At 58.5% G+C, this 23,280-nt stretch overlaps 2 protein-coding genes across 2 annotated transcripts; one reads left to right on the forward strand and one right to left on the reverse strand.

Annotated features, from left to right (window-relative positions):
- Positions 1-8,035: 8,035 nt before the first annotated feature.
- On the reverse strand, positions 8,036-11,006 carry BLOC1S3 (biogenesis of lysosomal organelles complex 1 subunit 3). The gene is made up of 2 exons (XM_004767617.3): positions 10,674-11,006; positions 8,036-10,198 (listed from the first exon to the last, which is right to left on the reverse strand). Exon 2 carries the CDS (start codon positions 10,187-10,189, stop codon positions 9,590-9,592), a length of 600 nt encoding a protein of 199 aa, XP_004767674.1. The 5' UTR covers positions 10,190-10,198; positions 10,674-11,006; the 3' UTR covers positions 8,036-9,589.
- A 151-nt stretch (positions 11,007-11,157) lies between these two features.
- Positions 11,158-21,731, forward strand: TRAPPC6A (trafficking protein particle complex subunit 6A). Its single transcript, XM_004767616.3, has 6 exons — positions 11,158-11,312; positions 19,175-19,242; positions 19,449-19,566; positions 20,282-20,365; positions 20,566-20,659; positions 21,378-21,731. Exons 1-6 carry the CDS (start codon positions 11,229-11,231, stop codon positions 21,407-21,409), a joined length of 480 nt encoding a protein of 159 aa, XP_004767673.1. The 5' UTR covers positions 11,158-11,228; the 3' UTR covers positions 21,410-21,731.
- Positions 21,732-23,280: the final 1,549 nt, after the last annotated feature.

Consider the following 23,280-nt stretch of genomic DNA (forward strand, 5'->3'; position numbering starts at 1 on the left):
GCCTGGCAAGTCCGTGGTTCTCGCCAGCCTGCTGCGGGTCGCCAGTCAAAAAACCAAACTGGAGGAGATGAGCCAGACTCTAACCCCTGGGAATGCTCTGTCTGGTTTCCGATGGCGCAGGTTGTCTGCTCGTGTTGAGTACCTAGCCAGCAGGCTAGGGATCCGAGATGCCAAGTAACATGCAGGATTTCAGACAATGCCAGGCCTCAGGGGACTTTGTCTTAGTAAGGGGTCCCAGTCCCCAAGGGGCTGTGTCGTCTCTACTCTCGTTGCCCTGTCGGTGCTGGGTAAGTCCCATCTCAGCATCACCTGCCCATTGTCCCAGCTGACTACAGGTAACTCATTTTTGCAGGAGACCGAAGACATGAATAAACGCCTTTTTTTTTTTCTTTTAATCCCCTGTGGCAGTGACACTCTGCTCCCCTGGCCATCTTCCAGGGTGGCCTTTTCGATCTTGGCAACTACGTCTTCTGCACCTGTCCTGGGGATGCCTCTTGTTTTCCTGCTGAACATTCATTCTGACTCAGGAAAGTTAATTCTGGGTCTTTCCAAGGAAGACCTTACTGGGTTGAGTCGTTATTGGACCTGCTGTACCTCTGACGAGCCTACTTGTCAATGGCCACAGAGGGAGCCTTTGATTTGGAAAAACCTGCATGTTGGGAAAAGATTTTGGCGAGCGTTCATCCTCAGCAAATGCCTTATCAGTACCTTTAAAAAGAAAACCGCGGGCCCATCCTGGAGCCGCTTGATGCCCCCGACAGCAGGAAATCAAGATTTAATACTTAACCTAACCGCAGTTTGAACCCCCTCAGAAACGTAGCCTTAACCAGCCCCAAGAGGGAATGGAGGCGATCCCTGGAGACCCCGGTCCCCTTAGGAAGATGACCTGGAGTGAGCCAGGCCGTCGCTGAAGCCTTCCTCCCTTCCTTCCTCTTCCTCCCCTGCTTCCTCCTCCTCCTCCTTAGCTTGCGCCCGCTCTCTGCCTTTATAAACCTGTCCTGTCCTCCAGCTCCGTGGAGCTGCCCTCTGCTTGCTGGACCGAATGCTGCCTGATTCACGGAACATTTAGTAGAGGCGATTACACCCCCAAGTTTCCTGGGGGGATCTTGTTTTTGAAAAGTCCCTAGGACTGAACTGAAAGGAGGAGCCCGCGGAGCGCGGGGCCGGCCTCCGGGGCTCCTTTCACAAGATGAAGTACCAGAAATCTAAACCAGATCTAGAACAAAAATCATGAGCCACGTGCATGGTAGATCCCCTCCTCCATTCTTCGTGGGCCCCTTCACCCCCAACACCCTGTCCCCTGGGTTCACTCTCGCACCTGCCTCTTCCAAATCTGGCCTCGCCTCTTTAGCAAATTCTTTTTTTTTTTTTTTTAATTTTATTCATTTATTCATTTGACAGAGACATAGCGAGAGAGGGGACACAAGGCGGGAGAGTGGGAGAGGAGGAGGCAGGCTTCCCGCCGGGCAAGGAGCGCAATGCGGGGCTCGAGCCCAGGACCCCGGGATCATGACCCGAGCCGAAGGCAGACGCCTAAGGACTGAGCCACCCAGGCGCCCCCAGCAAATTCTTTTAATCCCTAAAACTCCTCTGACTTACCCAGAAAATCCCTCAAGCACCCAGAAGCCAGCATGAATTTTCCTTTTCCTGAAAGTATTTCTGAAAGCATCTGGCCTGATGTCTGGGCCCAGGGGACGCAGGTTATTCCCGAAAGCGCCGGTGGAGAGGAAGCTAGTTTGGAAGAGGCTCCGGGAACATGGTTCTTGCTGCCGCTGCTGACTTCTCCTACTCCCCAGGGCTCCATAATCGAAAACCATCAGCTTTAGGCCTTCCCATGCGATGCCCTTCCTGAAGGCATCATTGAGCATAGCTTCCAGCCCGGGACAGCAGCAGACCTTTTAAAGTACGAAAGCCCCTTTCCTCCCACTGTCAGAAGACGCCACCTAACCTGGAAACTTGGGAGAGATTCGTGGTCATTTGTAACCCGCTCTTCGGGAGCTTGACTGGCTTTTACGGGGTGTCCTTCTGGGGGCACTTCCTTACGGGGTGTAAAAAACCCATGATTAGTCTGTGGTTATAGGCCAAGACCTCCTGCAGAAAACTCCCCACCCTGGGGAAACAGAGGCCCAGAACCCCTCTCAGACCTCCTCCAGATGAGCAGGAAGTGACACAGGTGGGCGCCCTTGGGGCAAGGCCCAAGGACTGATTCTAGAGGCCTTTCCCCTACAAAGGTGAACCTGGCCGGGGGTTCAGTTGTGGGCCCCCAGAAGGCCAGCACCCCCAGCCTTTGCAGACATGCTATACAGGCTTCTCAGAAACACTGCGTTACACTTAGAAACCCCCCAACACAGGCATTGTCTTGTTTCGGTTTTAGCTGGAAATCTCGCCCCTGTTATAAGGAAGCAAATCCAAACTAGCGTGGCGGGCCAGGCCGGACCATCTCTACCATCTCTCCATGCTGTTACAGACGCTGCTTCTTGATTCTTTGAAAACAGCTTGCAGGAGAGCATGAAGAAAAAGGAATTAAAAGTCAGCGGTGCTGGCCTGGCAGGTTGCGTCCTCAGAAAAACAGAAGTTGGCCCCAGGAGCGACTCAAAGTTCACCGGTTTCTCCTGCCAACTGCAGAGCCTCACCTACTTGGGTCAAGGCCACTGCGGATATGGCAAGAAGCCAAGGTCAAGGGGCACCTGGGTGGTTCAGGTCAGGATCCCAGAGTCCTGCTCAGCGGGACATCTGCTTCTCCCTCTCTTTCTGCCCCTCCCTCCTGCTCATGCTCCCTCCCTCTCTTCTTCTTGGCCAAGGCCAAGGTACTGGGCAAACAACACCCTGAACTAGAAACAAAAGGAAGCTTAACTAACGATGTTCAGGGACCCCAGCGAGCTCAGAGGGTCCATGCCCCCCCTTCTGTGGGCCAAGCACAGTCCCACCCCAGCCCCTGCTACTTAAGTTAGATGGGAGCTGGGTTTCTTGACGGGTGCGTCTACTGCTGTCCGGGGACACTCATGTCCAGCCTCCACCTCGAATTTCGCCCATGCCGGCGAAGTCTCAGGACAACCTGTTGCATTGCCTCCCTCGGGCCCCCTGAGATGCTCGGGCCCTCCTTACACCCCACCAGGCCTTGGTGGTCTTTCAGACTCCTCACCCTGCAAATCATCGTTCTGGTAGAGCAGTGTTCCATAAATGCAATGGCACCATATATTGTAATAAATACGGTTATAGGTCCTGCCCTCGCGAGGAGCCTTCAACCTCCTACTCTCCCCATACTCTCCCTGATAGAGGCCCAGGTAAATTCCTCTGAAGAGGACTCAGCCTTAAAATAGGTCCCAGCTTGGGGGGGTGGGGGGGCTGGCTCAATAGGTAGAGCATTTGACTCTTGATCTGGGAGTTGTGTTCGAGCCCCACTTGGGGGGTAGGGATTACTTAAAAATAAAATCTTGGGGGGAAATATAAAATTAAATAAATAATAAAATAAATTCTTGGGGGGTGGTGGTGGTGAAAAGGTCAGGCTAGTCTACAGGTGTCATATACAAACAGCTGGAGGACTGCTAAGTGCAGAACCCTTGCCTGGGGAAGAAATGAAGCTTTCTCAGGGGGGACCGTCTCCCTGCTCCTTCCCCCTCTCCCTCTCCCCAACCACAAGTACACAATAAGGAACTGAATCCACAAGACTATTAGAACAGGATGTCCTGATCTTTACTTCTTCGCCCTGTGGTACCCCAATCTTGCCTATGAAAAAGGAAGGAATATTTGATCCAGGAGAGAATCAAATCTACCAGTTTGTATAAGACCAAAGAGCCAGGAATGGGCGATGTTCTGGGGACCCTGTGGCCCAGACCCCAGCCACCATCGTCACCCAGATCCTTGCCATCACTCGGATCCTTGCCGGAGCAGCTCTCTTCCCAGCCCGCTGCCTCCCAGCTTGAGATTTCTCTTTGCATCCACGTTAGGGGGAGATGCCGGAACATGGCCTTGCATCCCTCGGGGGTGCTGTGAGCATTCCTCTCTATTTTCCCAATTCTTTAAAGCTGCCTTAGACTCTGTAGCCTTTACTCCAGCCTTCACCTCCCTTGTTCAATATAGATACATATTTTTAAAAGATTTTTATTTATTTATTTGACAGAGATCACAAGTAAGCAGGGGGTTGGGGAGGAAGCAGGCTCCCCACTGAGCAGGGAGCCCAATGTGGGGCTCGATCCCAGGACCCCAAAATCATGACCCGAGCCAAAGGCAGAGGCTTGACCCACTGTGCCACCCAGGTGCCCCTAGATAAGTATTTTATGTATTTTAGAGTATTTTATGTATTTTAGAGATAGAGAGGGAGAGAGGGGGCGGGGGAGAAGCAGAGGGAAAGGCACAAGCAGGCTCGGTGCTGAGCTCCTGCTGAGGGGCTCCATCCCACCACCCTGAGATCATAACCCGAGCAGAAATCAAGAACTGGATGCTCCACCGACTGAGCCCCCGGTGCCCCCCTTTGTTCCATGTACTGATGACCTCATACCCTGCAATCAAGACCAGGCAGGTCGACTTTAGACCCCCTTGTCCTCCTCGATGCACTAGCTGAATGAGGCCATCACGCCTCCAGACCTGACCTTTGGTGAGCACAAACTGCGGTCACCTGCTTCAGCCCCGAGATGTCTCAGAGTGCTCACAAACTCACCCCCAAATTCTGCCCATTCTTCTTCCCAAACCGAAACAGCTGCTTTGTAGCTCTCCAGGGGCAGCTTGGGCCAACCTTTATGTGCCCTCCTCCCAGATGCTACCCACAGCCCATTTCCCCGCCCTTGGTGGCAGGGACCGCCTTTGAAACTTGAAAATGAGCCTCGTTCACAGCCCCAGCTCTCAGCCTCCCTGACTGTGGCAAACCTTTTCACCTAGGCTACTGGGAGGATGGTGGAAGGGCGGTGGGTGCTCTTGGACAAGCTTCTCCCGGGTGTGTCCTGAGCCCACGCCTCGTGTCAGTTAGACCTCGTGGCATCAGGCACAGTCCGGGCCTGCCGGCGGCAACCCTGACAAAGCGGGGACTCCCCCCCCCCCCCCCGTAGAGCCCCTGTCGCCTCTATGCTCCCGAGGCAGCACCTGCCTTCTTCCAAGTTCACAGGACACAACACCCTCCACTCGGCTGGCAGACCACGGGTGACGCACGCCCTCACCATCATCTTCCCAGGCTGTGACCCTGACACCCAGCTCTCTCCTATCCCTCCCGGCTGGGGGTCCCTGTTCCGTCCACACTTGCCAACGGTACCAAGGGTCTCCGGGCCACCATGGGACCTCTTAGCCCTGCGCAGACCCCCCAGACGTGCTTCTATTTCGTGAGGGCTCCTGCAGACGAAACTGGCAGGACAGCAGAGCTGGCCCGGCACAGTCACCCCGCACTGAGGACTGGAAGCGGAGAGCTCCTCTCTGACCCTCCGGCACCAAGCCCAGAGTTCTCCCTGAAGCTCACACAGTGGAAACAGAGAAAACGGCCACATCCACACCAACTACGGTTGTGCTTTCAGAGTCCTCCATGCTGCTGGCACATGTAGAAATCCCATGGATGCTTTTTTTTTTTTTTTTTTTTTTTTTTAAGATTTTATTTATTTGAGAGTGAGTGAGCACAGAAGGGGAGAGGCAGAGGGTTCCCACTGAGCTGGGAGCCCGACGTGGGACTCAATCCCAGGACCCCAGGACCATGACCTGAGCTGAAGGCAGACTCTTAACTGACTGAGCCACCCAGGCACCCCAATCCCACAGATACTTTTTTTTTTTTTTAAAGATTTTATTTATTTATTTGACAGACAGAGATCACAAGTAGGCAGAGAGGCAGGCATAGAGAGAGGGGGGAAGCAGGCTCCCCGCTGAGCAGAGAGCCTGATGCGGGGCTCAAAACCAGGACCCTGAGATCATGACCTGAGCCAAAGGCAGAGGCTTAACCCACTGAGCCACCCAGGCGCCCCAATCCCACAGATTCTTACCCTCTGCTGGGACTCCCGTTGCCAGTGAGAATAGTAATGCCACCCTCTTGCAGGCTAGTCCCCTCCCTGATAAAACTTCTACTGTGCCCTGGGAAGCCTGGACTGAGGACCCTGAACACTGTATCTCCAGGGAAGGACAGAGTCGATAAGGCGGCTAAACTCACAGTCAGGCAAATGCCGTGAGATCTGAACCAAACGGATGCCAAAGGGTGCTGAGCAATTATCGGTCGGATTATGCCTTGGCCCCTGTGGCCCCGTTTCTTTTGACCTTCTGGCTTGCACTGACCGGTGGCAGATCCCAGGACCTGTGTGCCAATGACAAACAGCAAAGGAGCTGCAGAGGAGCTGTTCTGCTGTCGCAGCCACATTTCTGACCACATCATTTCCTGGTTCACCTTTTGTAGAGTTGCACCAAATTCCCAGGGGAGAGCAGCATACACGGGTAACCCCGCAGGGTCCGTGCTGCCCTTTGAGGCGTTCCAAATGGATCCCATAGATAAACCTCTGACCTTAGGCTCATCTTATCCCCCATTTGCTGGCTGTCTGCACACTTAGCACACAAACAGAACACTTGCTTTCTTCCAGATTCTCCAAGGTGGGGATCTGGGGAAGGGAAGCAGCTGCCCAGACTAGCTCATCACGTAATCTTCAGGTGTGCTTTGCAGTTTTCGATCGTGCCCTCAAATCTGGGTGACCTGAACCTGCTCTAACTCACCACGAGGCCACTTAGGGATGGGCCCCCCAGCTTCAGCCAGAGCTCACCTTCAGTTGGTTTCTATGCTGGGGGTTCCCTGTCCTGTTCCACAGCGGTAAATCTAAAGCCTGGTCAAGCGGTTGGTGGTGAAGTCCCCGAGGAAACATTCCCTCCACCCGGAGCCCAAGCAGAGATGGGCCAACTTTCTGGGTGTGTCTTTATGGTATCAATCAGCCTTTTTTTCACCACAGGCTCTCATGGGAGGTGGATCTCTGAGGGACTGAGTTTTACGCAGGGGTCTCTGCTTCCCTCCAAACAGCCTGGCCCAGGGCCTGGCAGCCGTGAAATTCCAAGGCCCTGGGTCTCTGCTACGGACAAATATTGTCAGGGCCCCCAGTCTGAAGCTCTTCCTGCAATTTGGGCTGAGGAGACTTCCCATGCTCTCTTCTGAGCTCCACTGCACATTTAAAGGATATTTATTTAATTTTTAGAGATTGTATTTATTTGTGAGTGAGTCAGCACGAGTGGAGGGGCAGAGGGAGAGGGAGATGCAGGCTCCCCGCTGAACAGGGAGCCCTCTATTGGACTCCATCCCAGGACCCTGGGATCATGGCCTGAGCCAAAGGCAGATGCTTAACTGACTGAACCACCCAGGCATCCCAGTTCATTTCTAAACCAGCATTTCTGGGTATTTTCCCCAAAGCAGGCACCCTACAGAAGCACAGCCCAACAATCTCCTTCATGAAACACATACTCGGTGGCACCATTCTCTGCTTGCTGGTTGTTTAATAGAAGCTGAGTCCTCACCTGGTTTAAAAGCCCAGCCTAGAGGTGCCTGGGTGGCTCAGGGGGTGAAAGCCTCTGGCCTTTGGTTCAGGTCATGATCCTAGGGTCCTGAGATGGAGCCCTGCATTGGGTTCTCTGCTCAGCAGGGAGCCTGCTTCCCTTCCTCTCTCTCTCTGCCTACTTGTGATCTCTCTGTCAAAAAAAAAAAAAAAAAAAAAAAGCCCAGCCTCATCTGGCCTCTGCTGGGAATACCACTCACCCCATCTGCTTGCCACCCTGGCCCTACGGCTCTCTCCAACAGAACACAGCCACCTTCTTCTGTTAAATAGGTTATGCTCCCTTCTGACTCAGGGGCTTTGCACATGCTGTCACCCCTTCCCCCTCCCTGGAAACTCTTCTCCACTCAATCTAGTTTCACCTGTTTACAGCATCACGGCTCAGCTCACACTCACGCATCACTTCCTTGGCAAAGCCACATGTCCTCCCCCCATCTGCCCAGACAAGGTCAGAGAGGTCTAGGCTCTGCCCTCACAGAACTCCTGTATGTCTTCAGGACACCCAACACGGTGCCAGAAAAATCACAGCTCAATGTACACTGCAATTATGAAAACTACCCATTTATTTAGGAGACTATTTTATTAATGCCTGTCTCCCCCAGCAGGCTGTAAGCTCTGTGAGGGCCTGGGTTGGCTGCTGGGCCCCCCTCCAGTGCCCAGCGTGGGACAAGGCGCACAGTAAGTGCTTGGTAACTGTGTGCTGAGTTAACAGAATGTGAGTAAATGCAGAACCTGGGCAAAAAAACCTAGGGGGTCCCGATTTCCTGGCTCAAGCCTCACCTTTAATAGGCCCGGTATGAGAGATCTCCCAGGGCCCCCATTCTCAGAGAAATCTTCAACAAACCTACCCCGCTTGGGTGGGGAGACAAGACAAATTCTCCATAGCAGTAAGTGTTTTGAGTTTTAATGAGACGGCCTAGAGCACCCTTCTTTCCTTCTCTATCAGTGGTCGGGGGAGGAGCTCAGATCTCAGCTTCGGGTTGGGATTACAAAGTGTGGGAGGCAGATAAATGTGAATGGGACTTGGGGGCCAGGGCTGGGGACAGAAGACAGCGCAGAGAGTCTGCTAACCCCAGACCCTGAGCTGAGCCAGAAATCCAAGTCCCTGTAGCCTCCAGCGCCAACCTTGGGAACAGACACTGTGTGTGTGTGTGGTCCTTATCTGCCAATCGGGGTCAGAAAGCACCGAGAAGCTCCCTCAGGCCCTGAGCGCCTGAAGAGCGCCACTGCCAGCCTGGAGAGCCAAGAGGAGACCCATGTTGCACCTAGAACTTGGACACAAAAATGCCACCTTGGCTAGAAGGGTGGGGACGACATAACAACTTGGTCTAGTGGGGCTGCTGAAGGTGCTCTCTTGGGCCTGGAAAATTGGGAGGACTCCCTTGGGTCAGGAGGGGGCCTCACCTTCCACCTGATGAAGGAAACCATGGGTGGGTGTCTGTAAAGCTCAGCATCCGGTACGTAGTATAAGCAGAAGGGGGAAGGCAAAAGACACAAAACTGATCCTAAAACTACAACTGGACTCAAGAAAGGGGATGGGGCCCAGGAGAGGAACTAAGCCCAGGGCCTGCAAGCGAGGAGAAAGCAGGACCAGGACCAGAAGATGGAACGTGGGCCAAGGCCCAGCTGGTGGGGGAGGTAGGGGGGTCCAAAATTTCAGAGGTGCGGCTAGGTCCAGAGGCAGAGCCAAGGGAGTTAAGGAGGATGCACCAGATTCTGGGGCTCCTGCAGGAAGCAAGAACCGGCCCCTGAGCAGAACCCAAAGTCAAGAAAGGCAGAGCACAGAGAGGTGAGACCCCACGACAGAAAGATCAAGAACTACTGGTTACCAGGGGCTGGAGCCAAGCCTCAGGGACAGGCTTGGAACCAGGGAGTAGACAGGGCCAGGGGCCGGGGGTTGGAACCAGATGCTAAAGACAGGGTAGAACTGCACAATATTACCACTCCCATCCCGTACCCCCCACCACGCGGTGATATCCAGGGGGGCGAGGCTCGCCCGGAGGGTGACAGCAAGATGCGCAGGAGAGCTACACAGGGTCCCAGAGGCCTTAAGGACTACTACCCCCAGGACGCAGTGTCAGGCGGGTAGTGGCTTCCCGCTAGGCCCTCGGTCCGGGGTCTTGCTCAGATTCGGTCCCCGGCACGCCGCGGATGTCGGGCAGCAGGCGGCAGCCGGCCACAATGTCCAGACGCTCGGCCAGCGCGCAGAGGTCTCCCCGCGCCAGGCGCACGCTGTGGGCCGCCGCCAACCCTGTCGCCTGGGCGGCCGCGAGCCTACTGGCCAGGGCGGCCACGTCGCGGCCCGCGCGACGGTACACGCCGCTCACCGCGGCTGCCACGTCGTGATCCAGCCGCGCCTGGCTCTCGGCCAGCCGGAGCTGCAGCAGCGAGCGCGTAGGGGCCGGCGCCGGGGTCTCCTCCGCGCCCCAGGCCTCCCCGGCCGTATCCCGCTGCACCACCAGCGCAGGCAGGTCCCCCGGCGCGGCGGTCGGCTCCGGCTCCGGGTCCGAGTCGGTTTCCGCGGCTTCCCCGGCCACCCGCAGCCCCGTGGGGCGGCCGCGCGTCGGGCCCGAGGGACCCAGGTACAGCTCCTCCTCCGACGAGGACGCAGAGAGCTCCGAGTCGGTCTCGGCCGCCTCCCCCGGCACCACCGTCTCGGGCCTCCGCGGCGGTCTCCGCCGACGACCCTGGGACGCCATGGCGCCGAACTAAGGAGAAGAGGGGCGAAGGGACCGCATGAGAGGCGTCTGGCGGTGGTTAAAAGGCACAGGTTCCGGATTCCCAACCCCTTCACCGACTGGCCTAGCGCTTTGGGGCCATCTGCGTTCCCTGCCTGGGCCCCAGTTTCCTCTTCTGCGAAAGGGCTCCTCATCCCTGCTGCCAGACATAATGGACCCGCCCCACCCTTTCTGTGCACGGACGGGGAAACTGAGGACCAGACAGACGCAGGCTCCGAGGCCGGAGCTCCCAGAAGCCCAACCCCACCTCTTTCCGATTCTGCCTCCTAGCAGAGGCCACACCCTCCACACCGTCCTCCGAGCCCGGGCCAGATCCGGAGGCACACGGGCTCCCCAGATGCGCAGGGACCAGCGCCAGGGTCACAGAAAGGGTGACAGCCCCGCTGGACCCCGGGGAGGGTGCACGAGCCGGGGCGCGGGGGCGCGGTATCACCGAACACCGTACCTGGTTACCGAAGCTCCAAGCCTGCAGGATCCGCAGCGTAGCCGAAGCGCGTTGTCTCTACCGAAGGAGGAACGGGCACGGCGGCCAAACACATGAGCCGCTCCGCTACCTACCAAGAAAGCAAGCCCCCAAAACCAGCTGTGAGGTTGGGGGGGGAGAGTCACGTGAGTATAGGTAGAACCAATAGGAAAGCATCTGGGCGGGTGCTTCCGGATTCTGCTGCTCGGCGAGTGGACGAATAGAAATTTTGAAAAGCGAGGTTTGTTTCAGGTAACCAGCGATTCGGCCAATCGAAACGCTCGGCGACCTGGAAATAGACGGGAGACGAAGGAGAAGGGCGGAGATGCTGTCACGTGAGGCCGATGAAAAGAGGCCCTCCCTCTAAGCCTCCCGGGTTCACGCGCGCACCATGTGAGCCCGGTAGGCGGGGCTACCTTGAAACCCCAATGGAGGCGGGGGTGGGCGGGCTCGCACCTGGTGCAGGAGGCGGGGCTTGTCCAGCTAGGCCAATGAGAGCGCGAAGCGCTGGACCGTCGTTGGGCGCGAGGCCGGCGCATGGCGGACGCGGCACTCTTCGAGTTTCTGCATACCGAGATGGTGGCGGAGCTGTGGGCGCACCACTCCGACCCTGGCCCTGGGGTGAGCGCCGGGCCCCGGGGGGGTGGGGAGGAGACGCGGGCTGCGGCGGAAAGGGCGGATCGAGGCCCTGGGGAGCGCCGAGGGCGGGTCAACGGCCCGGGTGGAGCCCCGCCCCCGCCCCTGCCTCGCTGGGCGCTGGCTCGCTCCTACGTGAAGTGAGAGAGGCCGCTGCGGCTAAAGCGTACCTCAAGGCCTAGCACAGAGTCAGCAGGCGGTAATTATGATAATTACTACTGCTGGACGTGTACCAAAGACTTACTGCTGGGTTGAATCCCGCCGGCTCCCCTAACTAGGTGTGGGAGCCAGTGACTCAATCCCCTGCGTGCCTCAGTTTCCTCATTATTAAAGGGGCATTATAACAGCACCTCAGCCTCAGAGAGGGGCATGTACTCTTCGAACAAACACTTATTAGGCGCCTATTGTATTCCAGGCACTGTTTCCCTGTCCTTGCGAAACTTCTAGGGAGTCCAACAAAAATACGTCACTACCTAGTGAGAAGTTCCATAGAGAAAACTTCCATAGAAGAGCGCCTGGGTGGTTGAGTCCATCACCCCTCTGCCTTTGACTCAGGTCATGGTACCAGGGTCCTGGAGTCAATGCCCACATTGGGCTCCCTGCTCAGCGGGCAGCCTACTTCCCCCTCTGCTGCTCCCGTGGGTGCTTGTGCTCTCTGGCTCACTCTCTTTCAAGTAAATAAATAAAATCTAAAAACAAAAACAAACTTAAATAGAGTCATGAAAAGAATAGGGATGGCGGAGGAAAAGCCTTCCAAGGAACAGACAGTAGGAAGTTAGCCCCGTGGTTAAGGCAGGGTGGGGGTGAGTGGAGCACATTCCAGAAGGAAAGGAACAGCAGGTGCAAAGCCCAGAGGTAGTAGCGTGCTTGGCATTGTGGAAGCTGGTTCTTCTGTGGAATAAAATGACTCAAACTTTAAAGCCCTTGGGGTGACGTCAAGCACCTAATCCACCCCCCCCCCCCGAACCTGGGAGCTCCTGTTACCAAATCTGTTACCAAAAAGAAAGGGTGGGGGAGAGAGTAAGGTGCTTGAGAAGTGATCGCCGCGATCAGTTTTATTTTCGTCATTATTCTTAGCATGATCATCGTCATCCAAATGCAGGACATTTTACCTCGCTTACGTTTTCTGGTGTAGGAGCCCCAAGGAGGGTGTTGGTTCTCAACAGTTTCCAGTTCTTTCATTCCTTCCGCACACTTCATCGCTAACCTACCAAATGTTGGGCCCTGGGGTAGGCTCTGGGAATTCCTCAGTGAAACCTACAAAACTCCTGGCCCTCCTGGAGTTGCCGGCAGGAGGGGATGGCACTAAGATAAATGAATAAAATCTAGTATGTTGAGGAAATGCCATGAGAAAGATAGAGCATGGGATAGGGAGTGCCCATTGGCCTGTGTGTTGGGGGGGTGCTGGTTTGCAGTGTTGAGGTACCCCATCCAGCCTGGTTTTCAAGCCAGAAACTCCAGTATCCCCGACATCAGCCTTTTCTCCCTCACCAGCAGCCCCCAAGCGGGCCCTGCCCATTCTCTTAGAATGTGTGTGCCACTTCTCCCTACCCCTACCCTGGAGTCCAGGCCCCTCTTTGCCCCTGTACCGGCCTCCTCCCTCCTCACTCAGCTCATTTCACCTGCTGTATCTTCACTGCGTTCACATGGATTAATCTTTTGGACCTTGGCTCAAAGGCTTCCTTAGGGAAGCCTTCCCAGAGGCCCCAGCTCAAATCAGGTGTCCTTGGGACGTTCTTACAGCCCCTTCCCATTTGTCCTTGGCAGCCCTATCACACCCACATATGTATCTAAACTATGGGTCAACATGAGCCTTCGATTCACATCCGTCCTTCCCCCACCATCCACACCAGGCACCGTGTAGGCTCGGCGAAGGTCTGCATTGATCATCACACAGTAGGTCCTGTGCACACAGTAGGTCCTCGGCGTGGGTTTGTTGACGTGGACGCAGCTCCCTGCGGTGGAAGGCTTGGGGTGGGAACTGGGGTTTGTGACCATAAGAGTGCCTACCACAAATGAATGTTTCCTGCGCACGCTCCTGGGCTTCCCACTCCCAATTTTCATTTGATCTTCCTCCTGACCCACAGAGGTCAGCACAATCCTCCCCGCTTTGTAGGCTTCAAAGCTTGAGAAACTGAGGCTTTGATGGACAGGAGTGCTGGCTCTCAAGTGGCAGAGTCAGGAATGCAAAGCCTGTGCTGTAAACTTGGGCCCCTTCCCTGGCATTCTCCAGGAGCATTTTAATGGGTTTCTGTGGTCAAGCAAGTGTGGGAAGTGCCACGTTACTCAGCTGTGCTCACCATGGGCTTTCAAAGCATACGAATGGGCCCAGGATCCAGCTGCCCCTGGGATTCCCGTGCTGGGGTCCTGCCCCAGAGCTCCCCAGTGCTTCCGGAATGCAGCCAGGGGCGAGGTCTGCAGCAGCTCCCCCCAGGTGCCTGCCACCTGGGACCCCCATTTTCAGGACCATATCAGGAGCACTGCTGCTTAGGACACCCAGGTGGCTCAGTCGGTTGAGTATCTGCCTTCAGCTCAGGTCATGATCCCAGGGTCCTGGGCTCTCTGCTCAGCGGGGAGCCTGCTTCTTCCTCTTCTCTCTGCCTGCCTCTCTGTCTTTTTTTGTGATCTCTGTCAAATAAATAAATAAAACCTTTAAAAAGAGAGAGAGAGAACTATTGTTTGCTCAGCCCTGTTTCTTCCACTCCTGGCCCCTCCTCTCTCTTCCTCTTTCTGTTCCTTCTCTTTGGTCCAACAGGTCTCCTGTTTGAACTGAATGCAGGCCTCCTGTTGGGTACTTCTGGTGTCCCCAGCACCAGATTCTGTTGGATTTAGTCCTCAGAACGGACTTGCAAGGTAGACGCTCCCATCCCATTTTACAGAGGGGGGCCTTCCCTTCGGGGGGTGGGGCAAGGGTAAAAATCTGAGGGGAACATCAGGATGCAGGCTTTGGGCTTTGAAGCTTGCCTGTAGCTTCCAGTCTACCCCCACCCCCACCACCTGCTGCCAAGTTCCTTGAGAGCAGGGATGGTGGCTCGTTCCTCTGTCCCCAGAGCACACATGCCCAGGAGTCTTGGAGATTTCCATGTCCTGCCTGGTGGTCATCTGTGGCTGCTGAAAGGATTTTTCTGGACAGTTACAGGTGGAGGGCAAGACTAGCCAGAGGAGTCAGGAGGTCAAAGGGACTCTGTTATCTTAGCAGGAAAACCAGGGAGGAGCCGGCAGTGGTTTCTCCACCTCAGCAGCTTTAAAGATAAGGAAAGCGGAGGAGTTCATTCCTCTTTAGAGCCGAGAGTGTCAGTCAGCTACGACCCGGAGCTCTGGCAGGCAGCCCGGGAGCAACCCTGCTGGGGCTGGACCTTCCCTGACCCAAGCCCAGCTGGTGCCTATGCCAGCCTGGGCAGCTGTCAGGTGCAGCCCTCGGCCTCATCAAGAGACTGAGGAACCCCCGTCCCAGTTTCTGGCAGAGTGGATCCCCAGGACAGAGCCCTGGAGAGGGCGCCATGCACTTGAGGCCAGGGAGCTAGCCCTGGGAGCTCAGGCTCTGCCCCTAGAGGAGCCCTGGAAGGTTTAAGCTGAGGGGCGCGGGGTGCAGACCTACTTTCCAGAATGGCCTCCCAGGCCACACGAATGAGCCTGAAGGGACATGCGGCAGGCAGGCTGCGGCAGGGGCCTGGGGCCCAGGCAGGCACTCAGCCTGGGGTGGAAGGAATCAAGTCTGGGGGTGCTTTGGGAGTGTTGAGAAGGAGAAGGTAGGACCTGGGGGGGTCTGGGACCACCTGGGTGGATGCAGGAGGTGAGTCCAGGCCCATAGGGTGGGCAGCATCCTCATTCTTTTTTTTTTTTTTTTAAGATTTTATTTATTTGACAGAGAGAGATCACAAGTAGGCAGAGAGGCAGGCAGAGAGAGAGAGAGGAGGAAGCAGGCTCCCTGCTGAGCAGAGAGCCCGATGTGGGACTCGATCCCAGGACCCTGAGATCATGACCTGAGCCGAAGGCAGCGGCTTAACCCACTGAGCCACCCAGGCGCCCAGCATCCTCATTCTTATGCGTTCACTCTCCTCGCTTCCTGGGCCATGTGGGGACGTCCCCTCTCCCCATGCTCCTCTTAAGGCAGGAGCCCCACAGCTGGGCCTGCACAGATCACTGAGGGCCAGGGCAGTGGAAGAGACCGGAAGGAGCCTGGCATGCCCCTCCCCCACCCCCAGTCCTGGATGCTCTTTGCGAGTCCAGGGCTCGGTTTGCTTGTTTCCCTGTTGTCGTCGTCATAGTCATCATTGTCGTCCTCTTCCTCCTCCTCCTCAGGGCTTGGGCCTCCCTACAGGGAGTAGCCTCTTCTCTTACTGTCTCTGCGATCCTTCTTCCACACCATTCCAACGTGTCTTCTTGGCCCTGGGATGAGCATCAGACGGCCTGGGGCCCTTCCATGGGACTTAGAACTTCTGTGCCAGTGTGACAGCCTGGGAGGCTTCATCCCCCTTACAGATGTGTCCGTCTGTCCACTCCCTTTGTTATTTTCACTACGGTACATCCCATTTCCCCGGGCTGCCCCTGTGGCTGCCCATTCCTCCCAGCTGGGGGGGTGCTAGGAGGGCCTTCTGGAAGGGGCTTCCCTCTCTTCCTGCATCTCGTTTCCTTTCAGTGGGCTGTTGTGCAAACTCATTTGATGTTGGGAGGGACGGTGGTGGGAGTCCAGAACCATTCTGGCTCTGGCTCTGGCTCTGGCTCTGGCTCCTGCTCTGGGCTGTGCAGGGAGGAGGAGAGTTGGGCCCAGGCTTCCGTGAGAACGATAAGCCTCTAATCCCTGAAGAGCTTTCGTAGGGACTGGTGGAGGCAGGCGGGGATAAAGCCTTGGGGCTTCCCCTCCCTTCCACCTCCACCCTTTCCCCTGTCACCTGCTCATCCTCTGCCCCTCCCTTTTCTTCTGTTCGTCCGCATTGCCTGGATCTTTCCAGTTCAGCACCTACTGCCCTGGCCTCTCACGTGGCCGGAGTCTGGAGTTGCCACAACTGTTGCCCAGTGTGGGTCACGACACCGTTGTAAGGTAGGGCCTGCCGTCAGGCCCATTTCACACATGGGGAAACTGAGGCCCGGGGCCATGAGATAACTTGCCCAAGGTCAGTAAGAAGCGGAGCCGGCCCTTGAACCCAGGCAGTCTGAAGTTCACCAAAGGGAAACCTTTCCAGACCACCCCCCACCCCTGGAGCTCCCTGGCCCAGCTGAGGACGCTGCTGAGTCCCGGGCTGTCTGCTGAGGGCTGCTGTCCTGGCTGCGACCCGGGCTTGCGGTGCCACCCCACCCCCTTCCCGCTTTGCCCGCCCCCCCACTCCAGGAGCACTCAGACTGGGGCTTTTCTCCTGGCGATGTCCCCACCTGGGCTGAAGCCACTAACACCATTAGTTCCGACGAGGCTGGGGCAGAATGGTGTGCCCTCTACCACAGTGCCCCCGCCCCCAGCCTGGTCTGCAACCCCCCCACCCGCCCCCATCCCCACCTGTCAATGCTGTCTCCCACCCTCAAGGCCAGAGCCACACCCCCATCCCTCTCCCTGCCTCCTTGCCTTGGTACACAGCCTCTGCTGGGAGTTCCCTCCCCTTCCCAGCCCCCTCCTCTGAGAGGCACCCCAGGGACCCCCAGGGACCCCCTCCTGGGGGAGCTGGCTCTGCCCCACTCTGCACTGCCCTGTTCCCGTCACCTGGGCACCTGTCACACACACCCCCCAACCTCAGGCACAGTGGCCAGCCCCTAGGGGCCACCAGGAAATGTCTGTGAAATGAATGAGAGTCTCCACGTGCCAGGCAGGCCTCAAAGACGCAGATGTGCTTGGTCAGAGAGGAGGCTGGCCCTGCCTCTTTGAGGCGCTCACCTCTAGAAGGGAGGGGACACGGGAGTGCGGCCACCCTGCCAACTGGCAGAGAAGGTTAGCTGAGGGCGTGGCAGGCAGGATTCTGGGTGCTGAATAAGTCAGCCCACGGGACAGAGCCCCTCCTTCCTGGGGCTTTCCTTCCGCCCCAGGCTGGTCACCAAGATTTACAGATACAGAGGTGGTGAGTGACAGGGACAGAAACATTTGCTGAGCCCTTGGGAGCACTTGGCCCACATTTTTTGCTCACGAGGACACTGGGAGGGAGGCAGCACAGCTAACACTGTCCTCTCTGTCCCAGGGAGGAGGTGGGGTCACAGGGCCCATGTCTGCCTCACGCCAGAGGCGTGCCAGCAAGGGACCAGAGGGCTGCCTGGTGACAGCCAGCAGGAAGCTGTGTCCTCACCAGGTCCGGTCCCCACAGGTGGAGCATGGAATGGCGGGCAAGGGCCTAGCAGCCGGGAAGCCTGGCCGAGAAGAGGGCCACCTTGCTCGAGGACACAGGCAACCTCTGCTTGGGCCTCCGTACTCCCAGCACTTCCTCCCGAGGTGGGCCACAGCCCTGGCCTCCAGTCAGGGGTGTCGTCCTGGCCACCCCCAGTCCCTGGCCATCTAGGTTTGGGAGCTAGCCCTGCCTGGGTTTAAAAGGTGCGATGTGGCCTCAGGTGCCTGTCACCGAGCTCCTCCAAGCCCAGGTTTCCAGGTGTGAACTATGACCTCCCTTACAGTGTGGTTCAGATAAAACCAGAGGTTTGTACAAAGCAGCTGGTGCCTGGTACGTGCTCGAATCCGCACTTGTCACTTTGCTGGGCTGCTGAGTGGGCCCCGCGTGCTGAGGCCACCACTGGTGGTGGCCATCCAAGCTGGTGGATGGCCAGCTTGGGTGCCCACAGAGCTGGGGTCCCCCTCCATAGACGGCCCAGGATGGGGACAGGGGACCTAACCTGGGCCAGAGGAGGGGAGAAGGGCGGCCTCCGGGTGTGGGGACAGGGCCCTGTGAGTGAGCTCTTGGACTAAGGGAGGCTGTCCCTGGGGGCAGGGCAGACGGCAGCAGAGGGGCAGCTGGGTCCCGGAAGGCCCTCGAGGCCTGCTGAGGAGGCCAGGACAGCGTCTCAGAGCTGGATCTAGCTGGACAGATCCTGTCCACCACTGGGATGGCTGTGCTAATGGCCTGTCTGACCCAGAAGGGCTCAGGCCTGGGGACTGCTGCCCCCTCCCAGGCTCTGCTAGAGTTTCTTCGAGGAGCACGACGCCTCCCTGCCTATGCTGTCCTGGTAGATCTGATGCCTCCCCGCTCCGTCCTCTTCAGGACACCCACAGGAAACACACACGCGACTACCCTCCTTGGGGCTTGCCATCAGCCCTCACGGGTGCCCAGACACCACCTACAGCCTGCCTGCTGTCCCCTCCTCCTGTGGGCCCCTGGCCTGCCTTCCCTGAGCACCGAGGGTGCATCTCCTGGCCTGAGCCCCTGTGGGGCCCTCCCAGGGTTCCTGGCTGAAGTGTTCAGGCATGACAATCACAATCAATTTTGAGAGCTTCCTGCTGGCCAGGCCCGGGGGGGGGGGGGGGGGGTGTGTGCCCCCGCCCTGTGGCTCCCTTGCTGCAGTCATACAGGCCCTTCGGTGGGTCACCTAGAGCCCCAGCCAGGGTGCTGTGAGGACCCGCACTAGAGATGCTCTGATAAGTGGCTGGTGTTCTCAGTGACAAGCATGCTGAAGCTGTGACTGGGAATACCCCCATTTTTCCTGAGGCAAGGGGGCACTGGTCTCTAGAGCTAATGGCATCTGCGGGGCCATGTTGAAGAACTGAAGGCATCCAAAGGCCTGGACCTGTCCTGGAAGGCGCCCCCTCCTGGCTCTCCTCAGCCCCGAGTGGGCAGGGGTGGGCACACTGGTCTTAAAGGACCCTCTGCAGCTGCTATCCTGGGTGGCTCCCAGGTGGAGGTGGCCACGGGCCCCTGAGCCTCTCTTCCCTGACCTTTTAGGGACAGAAGATGAGCCTGTGTGTCCTGGAGGGCATGGGCTTCCGTGTGGGCCAGGCCCTGGGAGAGAGGTGAGAGCCAGCGCCTGCTATCCTTGGCCAGAGGCAGGCAGGAGCTGAGGTCGAGTCCCTTCCTGGGCCTGGGTGGGGAGGGTGGCATTGCTCCAGAGGGGACCCCAGCTGGGCTTCCTCCCTCTTCCTCACCGTGGGCTCCCCATCCCGGCCCCTCCTGGCCCCACAGCATCGGCCGGGCCCAAGCGGCTGTCCCTGCCCTCCAGGCTGCCCCAGGAGACGCTGGCCTTCAGGGAGGAGCTGGACATCCTCAAGTTCCTGTGCAAAGACCTGTGGGTGGCCGTGTTCCAAAAGCAGATGGACAGCCTCCGTACCAATCACCAGGTGTGCTGCGCGCGCCCCGGCCCAGCTTCCAGACTGCCAGCTGCAGGTGGAGCCTGACACCGAGAGGAGGAGAGCACCCAGAGGGAGGGTGCAGCAGGCTGGCCATCACTGGCGGGGAGCGGGGGGCGGGGGGAGTGGGAGTGGCAGGCTGCCCTGAGCCCATTGGCAAGAGCCAGGTTTCCTGATTGGCAGCACCACCCCTCTCGGGACCTCTGCCCAGTCCTCTGAGAGAACCCAGGAGGCTGCAGTGTGGGGGGTGGGGGTGGTCACAGCGATTTCCAGAATGTCCACAAACTTCCCGGGAGGGGCAGCAAGTAGGCTCCCCATGGTTAGCAGCATCTCTCCAGGCACGACAGCAAGTCTCAAGCTGGTCCCAGTCCCCACTAGGTGCCCATGCTGTGCCAGGCCCGGCCTGCAGATTCTCCCCGCAGCCCCAGCCCTGGGAGGAAGGTCCTGGTCCGCTGTCTCCCCTGGAATTCAGGCTGCTAGAGGGCAAGACCCACACACCCCATGGGGGGATCCCTGGCCCAGCTCAGGAAGCCCCTGGGCCCTTCTGGAGCTTGGAAGGATGGGGCCCACGATGATGGGTTCGGAGGCCCAGGTCCTTCCAGACCGCAGCCCCACAGGGTGAGGAGCTCTGGGCCCTGACCTTCTGTTCCCCAGTACAAATGCACGGGCACCCCCCAGCCCCCACTGGGTTCTTCTCTGTCCCCAGGGGACCTACGTCCTACAGGATAACAGCTTCCCTCTCCTCATCCGGATGGCCTCGGGCCTGCAGTATCTGGAGGAAGCACCCAAGGTAGGGAAGGCACTTGGACTTGACCTCCCCCTATTTCCTCAGCACTCCTCCCCCGCGAAGGTGGGCCTCTCCTCAGGTGGAGGGGCTGGCCCATGGCCCAGGACCCCAGGGAGGAGCTGCCCCCACCGTGGAGCCCCGGGCCTGGGTTTTGGCCTCCCCGCTTCCCTGGGTGATGTGCCGCCCCCCAACCCCGTCCCCAGTTCCTGGCCTTCACCTGCGGCCTTCTGCGAGGCGCCCTCAGCACCCTGGGCATCAAGAGCCTGGTCACCGCCTCCGTGGCATCCCTGCCCACCTGTGAGTCGTGGGGGAGGGGCCCTCCCTGTCCTTCCTGTGAAGTGGGGCTCTGGAACTTTCCCTGCTCCCCCGGCTCTGGGAGGCGGGGCCAGGCTGCTGAGAGCTTAAGCCAGCCCATCTGCACCCCTGGCCCTGCGATGCCCCCTCTGCGCCCCCCAGCCTACTTCCTTAGGTGTAGCAGCCCTGGAGCAGAGAGCCTCAAGGACGAAAGCTGGTCTAGTGGTTGTGAACGTTATTCTGTGTGGACATGACAGAAGTCAGCCTGCTTGATGCTCGCTGGGGGTCCCCAAAGGACAGGCCAGGGTCCGTGGATTACAGCCGGCCTGGCAGGGGGTCCTCCTGACCCCCAGGGGCCTCCATCGGACTAGCTGAAGCTTCACACCTCCCTCGGACCATCCTGCCCTCTGCTCTTCCCCCCCCCCACACACATCCCCGCCCTGAGGTGTGTGTTCTTCTGCTGGTCCCCGTGGCCAACTCAGGGCAGGGGACCTGAGCATCACGTGCCCCGGAAGCCGGGCCCCTCCCCAGCAGCCTGCGTACTTGACCTTCCTGCTCCTCATCACCCACGGTGATGGGGTGCCGGCCAGGTTGGCGGGGAGCAGCAACCCCTTGGACCACCCCGAGGCCCAGCCCGAGGCCACCCAGTCTGCTGGCGCCATGCTCTCTGCCTCGCCCCCCACATCCCAGCCTCAAACTGAAGCCCACCCTTCTCTTCCAGGTAAGTTCCAGGTGGTGATCCAGAAAACCTGAGGAGCGCCCCCATCCACAGGCCACCCTGCAGAGCCTCACAGCCCCCGCTGGCCCGGGGACCTCAGAGCCCCACCTTTGGGGGGTGGCCAGAGGGCTCACGCTGGGGACCCCAGGCTCTACGGGCGATGGACAAGTGGGAGGGGGGATGGTGCTGGGGGCCAACCGCTCTAGGGCATCACATGTGCTCCCCAGGTGGGTATCACAGAGAGGTCGGGGTGTCCTGGGAACAAGGTGGCCCAAGTTGGGGCCAGTGTGAAGGGATCCCTACATTGGGCCCCTTGCTCGGCATGGCAGGTGCCCAATAAAGGTTCTGCGTGTGGAACCAGATGTGAAGTGAAGGTGGAGGGGGTCACCCTGAGTGGCGCGGGGGAGGGGCATCTGTGAAGCCACTCTCACAGGTCCTGCAGGCGTTGGGGGGGCAGAGCCCCCCGTGTGGCTCCCCACCCCTTATTCCCATCCCTTGCAGGCCCCTTGCCGTCAGGTCCGCCTAAGCCCTGGTGCTCTGCCTCCTGCCCTGCACCCCTGGTGGGGGAGGGTGGCCCCGGCAGCCCTGCCAGCCTCAACAAGTCTGGGTTCATCCTCCACCCAGTGGGGTGCACAGAATGGCCCTCTCCCTGGGGAGCGGGGCTGAGGCCACCCAACGCGTGGGCAGGGGCAGGCCTGGGCTACCAGAACCAACAGAGAGGGAGACATGGGCCAGACACCCTGGGAGAAAGAATCTCCTTGCTTAAAACCCCACCGGTGGGTGCGGGCTCCCCATACCTCTACAGAGTCCTGTGAAGACAGCCCGTCTGGCCCCAGCCCAGAAAGCTGCACCCCTCATTTGCTGCCCTCTCCCTACTCCCCAGACTCCTGCCCCCTCTGAGGCACCCAGCTACCCCCCTCAACCTCTGCTGGCCACCACCCCTCTCTGTCTGCACCCACAGCCCCCCGGGGGGGGGGGACCCTTAGACAACTTCTTCCTGCCCTGTGTGTCTCCTTAGGTTCCAACACACTTCTTGGGTCCCTCCGGGTCCCTCTACCCAGTACAGAGCCTGGCAGACATTTCCCTGATGAACTGGTCATTCAGCTAAACTGTGGGCAGGTAGACGGGGGCGCAGAGGGGGGTCGGCCCCCTCCTGCCCTCAGAAAGTTCTGGGCTCGTCCTGGAGGTTCCCTCACACACTCAGCCCTCACTCAGACATACTAGTCCTGTGCCTTGCTTGGCGGGACTGCTGCCGGGGGTGCGAGGGGGTGGGCAGAGTTCCCAGCTGGGGGAGGGCAGGGAGGAAGCCTTCCCAGGTAAAGCAGCTTGAAGACCTGGGGAGGAGAAACAGGACTGGCCCCCAGCGGACGAAAGGATGCTTGGCTCTGGCTGCAGGGGGCAGGATCTGGTCACCCAGACGCCTAGAGGGACATCCTGCTGGCCTCGATGGGGTCCCTTCTCTCTTGTCCTGGGCGCTCTTTGGTGGTAGCTGTCCCATCCCCACCAGATCACCTAGCTCCCCTGGCAGTGACTGTTCGCCCCGTCGTGCCAGCAACTGAAGGGACATGGGTCTGGAGAGCAGACCCCACACCCCATGCACAACGGAAAGACCCTCTTACTCAGCCTCGTCCCTGCTATCAGTGCTCCGAGAACAATCTGCAAGGCATCCAGGGCCTCACGCGCCTGCTGCACAAACCCCAGCTTCCAGAACGCCCGCTGTGCCTCCACGCGACTGAGACAAGGAACTTCAGCTCTCGGGAACCTCAGTTTCCTCATCTGTAACGAGGCATCACAGCCGCCCTGCTGGGGTGTGGTGAAGAAGAGGGGCTAACTAGGGGGCCGGTGCATAAACCGTGTGCAGTCCTTTGTAAGCCTTCACCCGCATGCCGGCGTCCTTCTAGGAGAA

This window comes from Mustela putorius, unplaced genomic scaffold (assembly GCF_011764305.1).
Source record: "Mustela putorius furo isolate JIRA1106 unplaced genomic scaffold, ASM1176430v1.1 tig00000196_pilon_pilon_pilon, whole genome shotgun sequence".
NCBI classification, from domain to species: domain Eukaryota; kingdom Metazoa; phylum Chordata; class Mammalia; order Carnivora; family Mustelidae; genus Mustela; species Mustela putorius.